The sequence below is a fragment of the Notothenia coriiceps genome, unplaced genomic scaffold, assembly GCF_000735185.1.
Source record: "Notothenia coriiceps isolate Sejong01 unplaced genomic scaffold, NC01 NC01_scaffold00022019, whole genome shotgun sequence".
NCBI lineage: Eukaryota > Metazoa > Chordata > Actinopteri > Perciformes > Nototheniidae > Notothenia > Notothenia coriiceps.
Genome location: NW_011354720.1, coordinates 532,194 through 543,157, shown reverse-complemented (window position 1 = coordinate 543,157; position 10,964 = coordinate 532,194). Strand labels below are relative to the sequence as shown.

The following is a 10,964-nucleotide window of genomic DNA, read 5'->3' as shown; positions in this document are numbered from 1 at the left end:
CTAAATATTTATATGCGATTAAAAATGCGATTAATTGCGATTAATTAATTACAAAGCCTGTAATTAATTAGATTAATTTTTTTAATCGAGTCCCGGCCCTACTTTTTATATAATAATAACACATTGTAGCCTTTGCTAATGATAATACTGCTGACAAAAGATATGAATGAGTATAAGGCTGATTATATACACTTATTTCCAATAACACCTAGCACAATGGCACTTGCTGCACATCTGGAGCGTTCCCTGAACAGCGGCACTGTGGCGGGACTTGTTGTCTCTATTTGTTGTTTCCCACTCAGTTCTCGGCCCTTGGTGGTAAGTGTAGAGTGAGCGCAGTGTGACAGCTTTATAGAGTTGCAAAAAGCTCCTTTTTTGTGGACTGTGGGAACGGTTGTGAATGTGAACCCCGGCTTAGTGTAGCTCCAGACTGACCACTTTGTTCGACTGCTAGGTATCATATTTCATGCTATTCTACTCTCTTGCAGCTCTAGATCTCTTGCCACCCTCTCACACAGAATTGACACAGCAGAAGCAGCAAAGTGCAGCCTGCTGTGGGCTGCCATACAATTTATTTGGAAAATGCGGCCAATCTGAAAGTTTGGGATATTTTAACCCATTGCGCAAAGGTGTGGCGAGAGAGTAACCTCAGCCAACCTGTAAACATGTTTCTGTAGCTGCTGTGACATGTTGACATGTGTCACAAATATTCCTGCTTGAAACACATGAACATGCCCCCTTGCTGTAGAAATATGTCGTCATTGTGGTGTGCACTTCCTGCAGATAGCAGACAGGGATAACTGTGAGACAGTAGGCTGTGACAGTAATACTAGTGCCCTCTTATTTAATATTCAAGAAAACCATAAGAAACTCAGACAAAATCTAAAAAGAAAATTACGTGTTGCAGAAAAATATTCATTTTTTCCCCAATAATGTGAATCAACCTCTAGCACTTATATACTAATAAAGGACTGGCTTATCTAAAGCCAGTTGAGTAGCACTTGAAATGTTTGGCTCTATGAAACCTGATGTACTTATATGATTCTGTTTTCTTCAAGGTTGTATCTTCCTGGTCGAATGTAGTTATTGTAAGTCGCTTTGGATAAAAGCGTCAGCTAAATGTAATGTAATGTAGTTCAGGCAACGTCATACAGGCCGTGTAATGGTATCTACATATGTCTCTTTATTACCTGAGACATTAGGGTCGACTGATTTTTTTACTGGAAGAAGGACAGGTAATGGTGACAGCTGAGACTTTCCCTCTACATTTTTACCAGTTTATCAGCCCAAAACACTTGGCAGTACAGATGCCCTAAACATGAGCTGCCACTCATGAAACCACCCTATAGACATCACCAGCTTCAGTTACGACCAACGCCTAAGATGAGAATAGAATGGAGAAGTTGTATTCTATCTGTAACATAAGCACGCCGTTCAATTACATTTCATATTCATTTAAGGTGTGAAAGCATGACTGTAAACCTGACAGTGTACAAATGAGTGACTCTGACTCGCAGACACAAGATGAAACGTATGGAAATAAAATCTGGATCCATGTATGCATTTGAGTAAGCATGAAGTGTGCCTCGAGGCATTCATTCAATATACAGTAACACAGCGTTATAGAGAGTCCTCAGACATTTATTTATAGCTGGTTTTCTATTTTCACCGCTCCATGTGCAGTATGCATCCATACCTGCGGCTCAGCCCGTTGACATGCCAACCGCTGTCCCGCAGTGGGAGGCCAGCCTTTCTTTAGTCTCAGCCCCGTCTGATGCCTCGAGTGAAAATGAAACACCCCCCTCCGAGCTGTGAATTACACAAACACAAATCAGAGGTGGATAAAGACAGGGTCCCTGGTGGGCCTGCTGCAAATATAGCTGCAGCAGCACATGTAGCTTGTATCCTCTCATAACTGCAGCTCTGTCCACCAGTAAATAAAGCTGATCTTGGTTAAATAGTGTTGTTGCTAAGGATTGTTAACAAAAAAAGAATTAAGCTCTGTTGCACTGCTAAAGATGTCCACTTTACGTCATATTACCGCATACTCTGGTGCGGAGCATATTTAGTCTTTGTGTTCAAACTAGGGAAATATCTGCCATTGGAACATTTCTGCTGCTTTCAATGCAAACGTAAACTCGTTTCACTGAAACTGAACGTTGCTGGAGTGATCTGTAGCACGATACTGTCCCATTGTTTCAAGAAAATGGCGACCCTAGTGTAAGCAAGTGTAGCAGGACAGGTTATCTTACTGTATCGGCAGGATTTTAGTCCAGGTGTTTTTTCTTCCTTTTTGTTGTAATGATGACATTGCCTTCTCTGCATCTGGTTTTGTTATAAATAATAATGTGCAATCATTTTTTCCATAAATGTTTGATATTGCTGAAGTGTGAGTTGTTTAATTATTTTTGTTATTAAAAATGCTTGGTAATAGAGATCAGATGATGTCTCGGCTGCTCCTCGGACTGCTGCAGATACAGTAGGCTTACAAGAGGCGTCTTATCAGCAATGCAGCTGTGCTCTAGCTAGTGGGTTGTACTCCTCAATAGATGCTGCACAAACCTCCTTTTGTTAGCAGAGGAATGCTAACTTGCTAGCTTTGACTTGGGCTGACCCTGCAGCAGCTTTGTACAGCAGGCTTTAGAGCAGCTCTGTCTTTGGTCTTCTCCTGAAAGCTTGTGTTGTCCTCTGTCTTCAACCACTGACCCTGACACATTATGAGAGCCTCCTCTGCTCTTTTGTCCGATTTTTTACCCCCCCCCTTCCTATCCTGTCCGTAGCTCTGCCCCGCTGCCGAGGCCACTGTCTTTTGTACTGTTCTGGATAAAAAAAGTCCTTGTTCTGCGGCAGATATGAGAACAAAGGGATGGACTAAGAACTCTGAGGTTAAATCTTCCCGATGTGTGCATTAAGATGCCCTTTCTTAAAAGCTCTATATTGCTGTGTAGATAAAATTGTTAAGAATGTTAGAACTTATGCATTTCAATGTTTTTGGCTTTTGAACACAACATTTCTGTATTTTTGTAAAAGCAATTACCTTCATACCTGTGTAATAATGTCTCTAATTCCTCTTTTTCTTTCTTTTCCTGCACAGGTACTGCTTCATTGTGACACTTAGTTATCTGATAGTATGTCAGATCACTCGTGTCTACGTGTTTGACTATGGCATGTACTCTGCAGATTTCACAGGGTAAGCTTCACTAAGACTATATTACTTTTTCAAATCTTTTTTTTATTTTTATAAAAACCTCCAGGGGTATTTATGTTGAATGCTATATGAAATACAAAGCTAAACAAAACCCGAAGTCAACAATAAGAGTCAGGGGAAATAATGGGATATGACTCAAGCAGACTGAGCCAAACAGAAACCAGAGCGTGTCACACTGCTGTGTCCGCAGGAGGACGTCGATAGCGACTCTTGTGGTTGGTTCCCACTTCTCCAGACTGTCTGACAATTTAAGCAGACAGCCTGCACTCCCAGCACGCCACGATGGGGGATGCTAGTTGCTAAGCAACCCAATGCAAACCCATACGGCGAGGGCAGAGATTTCAGTCTTTTAAAAACCTAGTCTGCCATTCCTTTTGCATCTCTTTGAAAAGTCAAATTTACGTTTTCCTTGAGGTCAGCATGAACCTTATAGTGAAAGACGAGACCAGATAGTAAAAACATTCCTATTATTTTATCAAGAGACCAAAACTTATCTGGCCTGTTGGCTTGTTTTGACTACATTTTATCTTGCCACCAACCGTTTTCATGTAAGCAATTAGTCCAGAATCTGTATTTGCTGAAGGACAGAAAGAGTGTACATGTCTTAAGGAAGGTTAGGCCAAAAGAGAGCCGACTTTAAAAGGTCTCTGATAGAGTATGGCTTGAATAAGTCAAGAGAAAGAGGGCTCAGTGTCAAAGGACTCATAAGACCTTGGGAATAGAGAAGAGGAATAGAAAGAATAAAAGGAAGTCTGCAATTATACATGTGACTTCCCATTTTGGATGAACTTTAATCTAAAAACATTCCTTGCTAGCAGAACCTAATCACGGAAAAACAGTTTACATATTTAAATAGTTTACATATTCTCCTTTACTTAAAAGAAACAAAAGATGTTTGGTTAAGCATGTGAGAAATACTTGTATTAGAAAATGTGGCCCTGTTGTGTGGTTTTGAAATTCTCTATAGTTACATGGCTATTTCTGTTTGATGACTTTTATCAGGCCAATGATGGTTATAACACAGAAGATTACCAGCTTGGCGTTTGAAATACATGACGGTAAGACAAGCGTGTGTGTGCGTGCGTGTGTCTCTTTGTCTTTGTCTGTGTGTACGAGCATCCTCTTTGCAAAACATGTGACAGAAGTGAAAATGGTTTATTTCTCTTTCGAGTTTCCAAAAAGATCACATGGCCATGTTCCAGTTCTGACAATGGACTAGTGAACAAGACAGCATAAACACAGTTATGCAATGACCAAATATGCACTCTCTCCCATAACCCCCCCCCCCGCTCTCTCTGTAACAGGTTATTGTCTCTAAACACGATATGAACTAGACTGAATAATGTTGAAAAAGCAATGTTTGAACCATTTCTCTGCAAAAATGAGCTCATGAGCAATAAATAAAAGGAAGAGAATGACATTGTGGTTAAAACAAACATGTTATGTGTGAGCAAGTATCAGAGAGGCCATTTGGAGACTTAAGGCTATTCTAGCCTCATCACAATCAGCAGTCTTACAGCAAGTCATGTATTGATGTGCGTGTCGGTGGGTGCATGCATGTGTATGCAGCGCAGAGTAGAGTAGTGTTTTCAATTCTGTTCAGGTCACCGCTTCTGCTCACAACTGCGAGTCTAATGAGAAACTAAGAATGTAATCCCTATCCTTATCCACTGTCACAATCTCATACCTGCCTGCTGTAAAACACACATTCACATTCACATATACTGCACACAGTATTTTGCCATATATCTGTTTGCCACAAAGTCAAATACTTGCCCATATTCCAGCAGTTATTAAAGGCAAAGTGAAGCAGATTCATAATTCATCTTTTCATTTATGTGATTGGGATAAGAGTGGCCTCACATTTTCACAAAAATGTTTGGCCAAGTAATAGAGAGCAGCAACTAAACATCTCAGTAACAACTAATTGCTCTCAGATGGCATTTGCCCTCTCAGAGTATTCATCAGTAAGGAAGCAACACAAAAGTACAACCAGATGCTTCATACTTTATTTTCCTCTCTTTGTGAATGGCCCTGTTTACAGTACAGGGCCATGTGCCCTTCCTGGCCTTTGATCCTGTGCTCCAATGAGAGGAACCTCTGGCACTGCGTGGGTTTGAGGAATGGCGTACCCCTTGTTACTATTGAATGAAGCTGCATTTTAGAGGATGTTCTGCAGGTTCACATGCAAATGAATGATGTTTTTTTTATTTGACATCTCTTCCTTTTGTGTTTCTGTGTAGGTTTGACCAAGCCTGAGAAACAGCTGACTCCCAGTCAGAAATACCTAGCTATCAGGTACGTGACTCAGGTATGTTTTTACTGCCTCAGATAATGGGTTCATTAAATCAAGCCAAACTGAAAAGTTGACATGGTTTTAAATCTATTAATGAACTCAGTCTGAAAGAAATGATGCTCTTTTTTAAAATAAAGGCATCATTGCTTTGTGCATATGATATCACCACAGGCTCTCTCTGGTGTTGTCAAGCAGTTGTTAGAGCATTGGTATCTAGGAAACCAAACATGAACTGCTCTCATCTGAACTGTATTGTAGGAATGCCCTTCGCTCCATCTGTCCTACATTACAACGGCAGATTCCTCTCCCTCACAGATACTATTAGAGATGGCACTACAGCTGAGGTGTACAAAGAGTGTATGAAGCAGGATGTGAGTGGGGAGATGAGTTGCTACTGTACGCTATCAGGGAGTTAATATGTGATGACATAGATGAACTGAACAGAGATAAGAGACGGAGAAGATAGCGGGACCAGCTTCTTTACATTCATTGAAAAAGTGGTTCAGCACAGTTTTGATATTCACAATGAAACCCACTAAATGTGTAGATCATAGCATGAGCCAGTGTACCAATAAGGTCCCAGATAAGAGGCACCAAGCCTTTGTTTCGTAAACCTTCGCTGGCATACTATGAGTCAGCCGCTACCTTTCAGATAGCTACTGGGAAGGTGAAACATTAGCAGTCGATACAAGAGCTCCTGTTGCAGTTAGATCACTACCTCACCCAGCAGATTTAATTCAGGGAGGAAGTGTAAGAGACCACAAAAAGGTTCAAAGTCAGTCAAAGCACTCAGGCCCTCCCTCTCCTCCTGGACAATTCAATAGAAGAGGCCATACTGCTTTCTTAGTGGACAGGAAGCCATCTTTACATGTTTTCCTCTCTTTCTATAATCTGCTTTATCTCTTCCCTGTGGCCTTTCAGACGGATGCCCAGCTTGCTGGAGTACTTAAGCTACAACTGTAACTTCATGGGCATCCTGGCAGGGCCCTCCTGCTCTTACAACGACTACATGGCTTTCATCGAAGGAACGTGCTACCAGCCACGCCACCAGGAGAACGCCAACGGCAAGGAGAACGGAAAGTACAAGCAGACAGAACCCTCACCCAAGGTACAACACAGGTTTAACCGCTAATAGAAATGCGAACGTTATTTAAAGTCTTCAAACACTTATTAGAGTAGAGCACACCTGCATGTTGTGTTGTGGTAGGTGAAAACCTTCTCAGTCATAAACCCTCAAAGAGAATAATTGAAATAGCAGATATAATGTTTCAAATCAGGACTTTATACTATGATATTCTATTTTTAGTGATTTATGTTTAAAAAAACAAAACAGCAGTGTAGTTGTTTCAAGTTGTGCCGGGTAATTATAAGGCACGTGTTCCCATTAGAGAAACAGACACATTGTTGAATAGTTTGACGCAAATGTCTGAACCTCAAGGCAATTTCTGTTTACTTATCGCGTACTGCATTCATAATTTAATTATTCATCGTAAATTAGAATGAAACTGAGAGGAACACAATCGTTCTTGAATAAAACATAAGAGTTATCAAGGACTTTAGTTAACCTCAAGGTAACTAACTTTTGTATCACTTCTCCTAGTGTGTTTATTATTGATAGCCGAATACAATATGATGTAATGGGTTTTGTTTAACTGGGCTACTTGATCCCACTCTTCTCTCTCACCTCCACCCAGAATGACGTCATCTCCAAGCTGTGCACATGTGCCATCTCGCTGGGCATCTATCTTTCTCTGTGCAACCTGCTTCCTGTGGAGCACTCCATAGACGATGAATTTGTCAGCTCCACGCCCTTCTATCTGCAGATCATCTATCTTTACCTGGCCATGCTGGCTCTCAGGCCAAAGTACTACTTTGTCTGGACACTTGGTGAGTTTGATGTGAATATCTCACTGGAGTGCACTATTCCTACCACCAATCCCATACAAAATATATACTTTTGTTTGTTGGTGAATTTAGCTGGAAGAGGGACCTTGAGTTACCCTGAGTATCTTAAAGCACCTGGATGGCCTTTGTGTGTCCCTGTCTTTTTCTGTAAATAATGAACTTTGAATGAACACTATGTTCCATTCCCTTTAATAGCTCGACTGGTACCAATTTTATACAGCGTTATCTTTTGGTTTTGTTAAATGCTACTGCCCATTGAGGTTTCATGAACTCCCTGAACTTGGTTATTTTTAAAGTAGTCTTTACAGTATGTGAGATGCAGCCTAAAACAGTCCCTGGCTCTTATTTAACTGCGTCTCTTGATACAACAGTGCCATCTAGTGTTCAGCTAAAAAGTTGTTAAAAGGACAGAAACAGTTGATGCCAGATCTCCATCTTTCTCTGTTGTTGCTTCACAAACTAATGCTTTCTAAGGATATGGAGCTGTTGTCATCCTTTTAATGTTGAAGTAACATGTGTGCCTTTCTCCTGCAGCTGATGCTATCAATAATGCTGCAGGATTCGGTTTCAATGGATACAACAAAGATGGCTCCCCCCGCTGGGACCTTGTATCAAATCTCAGAATTCTGGACATTGAGGTTAGGCTCTTTTTATCAGACAAATCATATGCAAATATGGCAGTTTTTTCTACTTAAGTCTAAAGACTAATTTTGTGGTTTACTTTCAGTTTGCCACCAGTTTCAAGATGTTCCTAGACAACTGGAATATCCAGACAGCTCTTTGGCTCAAAAGGTAAAATCATTAATGTTGTAATAAAGTACCCTGCTTAGTTTGTGTGAGAGCAAGACCTGGCTGCAGAGGGTGTATGATGCATATCTGAAGTATAGCAATTTGACTTATAAGCATACTAGACTAAAACACTCTCACATAAATTATTCATACATAGACATAAAACATGAATTAGTTCATTCAAGAACAAAACCCATAAAAAAATAAAAAATAAAAAAGATAACCAATTGTGTTCATTGTAAATAATTATATCCTAACAACAAATGCACAAATTTGCTTTTTATAATGTGATACATATTTGAAGACAACTATTCATTTCCATTTTATTTCTTATGATGGCCGGTCTCTTTCATTTATTTGTACTTTAAATGTTTTGACTAAACCCCTAATATGTGTCCTGTTTCCAGGGTATGCTATGAGCGCTGTCCCTTCAACCCCATGGCGGCCACCTTCCTGCTGTCAGCCATGTGGCACGGGTATTACCCCGGCTACTACCTGACCTTCCTCACTGGCATTGCCATGACCATGGCAGCTCGTGCAGTAAGTACCCACAGTTCCTGTCTATACAGTAGCCATTGTTGGAGTTTCCCCAGACAGATTCAGCCATATGGATAATTATGCTCTTGTAGCTCATGAATCACCCACTTTGGAGTGAACCCTACAGTCATTATAGACATTTTGTCTAAGAGCTCTTTAGATTTGCCAATGCTACTTAGCTTAAACCACAGACAAACAACACAATCCTTTTATGGGGAGTAAGGGGATCATAATAAAGTATCCTGGGTATGCCACTTGTGTTTCAGTGTGAGGCCTTTACCACTAATCTGTGCTAAGCCAGACCTCTTCACTTTAGTCTTGTGAAAGAAGGAGACAAGAGGGTATTTATGTTGAGACATTGTAGTGATGCTACAGGGGGATAATCTATTTACGAAGTTGATTAACTGAAACGCCCGCACAGAAAAGTGTTGTGCAGGTGAGTTTATCCTTCTTTTAGTCAAAGGAGGACTGACCCAGTTTCTCTATAAAACCACACAGACATGTCAAGAGATAGATTCCTCTGAAGAGTTATGAGAAAGAGAAGAAGAAAAGAGAAACATTAAGCAGATTATAAGCAAAACTAGGAAGCTATGCCATTGCCTGCTGTCATGAAAGATTTCAGGAAACAGGATAATTGGTTAATTTAAAGTCTATTGTACAGTTAAATAAGAAGAATGCACATTCAGTCACATGAAAATAATGTTTGGAACTCACATGATGTTCTTTTGTTTTTTTCCAGGTAAGGCACAACATCAGACCACACTTCATGGTCTCTGACTCGTACAAGCGCATCTATGATGTCATCACGTGGGCATGGACTCAGGTTGCCATTAGTTACACAGTGGCACCATTTGTCCTACTTGCTGTGGGACGCTCACTAAAATTCTACAGGTTTGTGTGTTTGTTGACATTAAATAAAAGGCCAACAATGATCAGTGTCATTCGTGTGAGGACTGCGGTTTAATCAGCTATTGGCTGCTAGAGAGGCATACTCAAAAAAGATGAAGGTTACTTCAGAGCTGTGTTGTGGAAATAGTTATTAAGGCTAAAATAAATCTCATACAGTATGTGACTAATTGGTTGTCTCTGCAGGTCCTGGTACTACTGCTTACATATCCTCTGCCTCCTGGTGGTACTGGCCCTGCCTGTCAGATCAAGACACCTACAGGCCAAAGAGCAACAGGACGGCCTACAGGACAGCCAGATTGACCACAACAGCACAGACAACAACTGCAACCAGAAAGAAAAGGCCACATGAGGCGGAGGACCGACAGTCCCTCTTCAGCAGCAGAAACACTGAGAGGAACCACTGAGATCTGGAGTGTGGCGAGTCTGTGTACCCGACAAAACCAAATAACGGACGCTCTGAGAATCCTAACGGACAGAAAACACAAGTCAAAGTTCTGTCAAAACTTCCAGTAGCAAGGTTGACAGCAATCACAGTTTCTGACGTGGATAACCAGGATAACAATGTCCACGGTATAAACTAATGAGAGATAGTGGTAACTTTACATTACATTAGTGGAAATGAAGACTTCCAAGCTGCCTTAAACCCTCTATGTACTCTGCTGGATGCCACGCTGCATGAACCTAAATGCAGCTTCAGCATTGTGGTGTCAGGTTATACAAACAGATTAGATGTGCAGTATGTGGAGGGTTTTTGTCAATGTCTGGATACAAGCCTCTGTTAGGTGGAAACCGAAAATGTGTTCACGTAAATGAAACATAACCTTTATCATCAGCTGCCAACTTCAAACAGGCCTTAGGATCCTCAAAACATCATTATGTCTTTTTAAAAACCTTTATTGGAGCAGTATTCACATTGTACGTGTTTTGTATTTAGATGTTTGTGGCAACACTATTCAATTCCATTCTCAATGCTTTTTTTCTGGGATAAATTGACTGAAATAGAGTCCGGAAAGTGGAATACAAATCTCGTCTGCCTCCATCAGTGGAAAGTCTAAAAGAGACACTCAAGAGTTAAATGGATTTCTGTTTGTTTTACTTTTTTCATATCTGCTGCTCTTTTGACAAATATGACTCATCAGATAAACGTGTGTGTTTCAAAGGGAGTGCATTTACTCTTATGAGACTTTCATTTTTTCTTGACAGATTTCTGACATTGTTCCCTGATTTTTTTCATTTTCATTTGTTCATATTTTTCACTCAAGTTTTACTTTGTGTTCACATGTCTTGCCTATATATATATATATATATATATATATATAT

At 40.4% G+C, this 10,964-nt stretch overlaps 1 protein-coding gene across 1 annotated transcript; it reads left to right on the top strand.

Moving 5' to 3' along the window:
* The first annotated feature begins 2,206 nt into the window (after positions 1–2,206).
* On the top strand, positions 2,207–9,993 carry mboat2a (membrane bound O-acyltransferase domain containing 2a). Its single transcript, XM_010780604.1, has 11 exons — positions 2,207–2,220; positions 3,095–3,190; positions 4,211–4,266; positions 5,452–5,506; positions 6,426–6,612; positions 7,199–7,391; positions 7,944–8,047; positions 8,137–8,201; positions 8,606–8,738; positions 9,475–9,626; positions 9,828–9,993. Exons 1-11 carry the CDS (start codon positions 2,207–2,209, stop codon positions 9,991–9,993), a joined length of 1,221 nt encoding a protein of 406 aa, XP_010778906.1.
* Positions 9,994–10,964: the final 971 nt, after the last annotated feature.

What these genes read in the sequence shown, in the direction of transcription:
- mboat2a (XM_010780604.1), top strand. An exon ending in CAGAAATACCTAGCTATCAG is followed by an intron (nt 5,507 to 6,425) that starts GTACGTGACTCA and finishes GTGGCCTTTCAG; the next exon opens with ACGGATGCCCAGCTTGCTGG. An exon ending in CGCTCACTAAAATTCTACAG is followed by an intron (nt 9,627 to 9,827) that starts GTTTGTGTGTTT and finishes TTGTCTCTGCAG; the next exon opens with GTCCTGGTACTACTGCTTAC.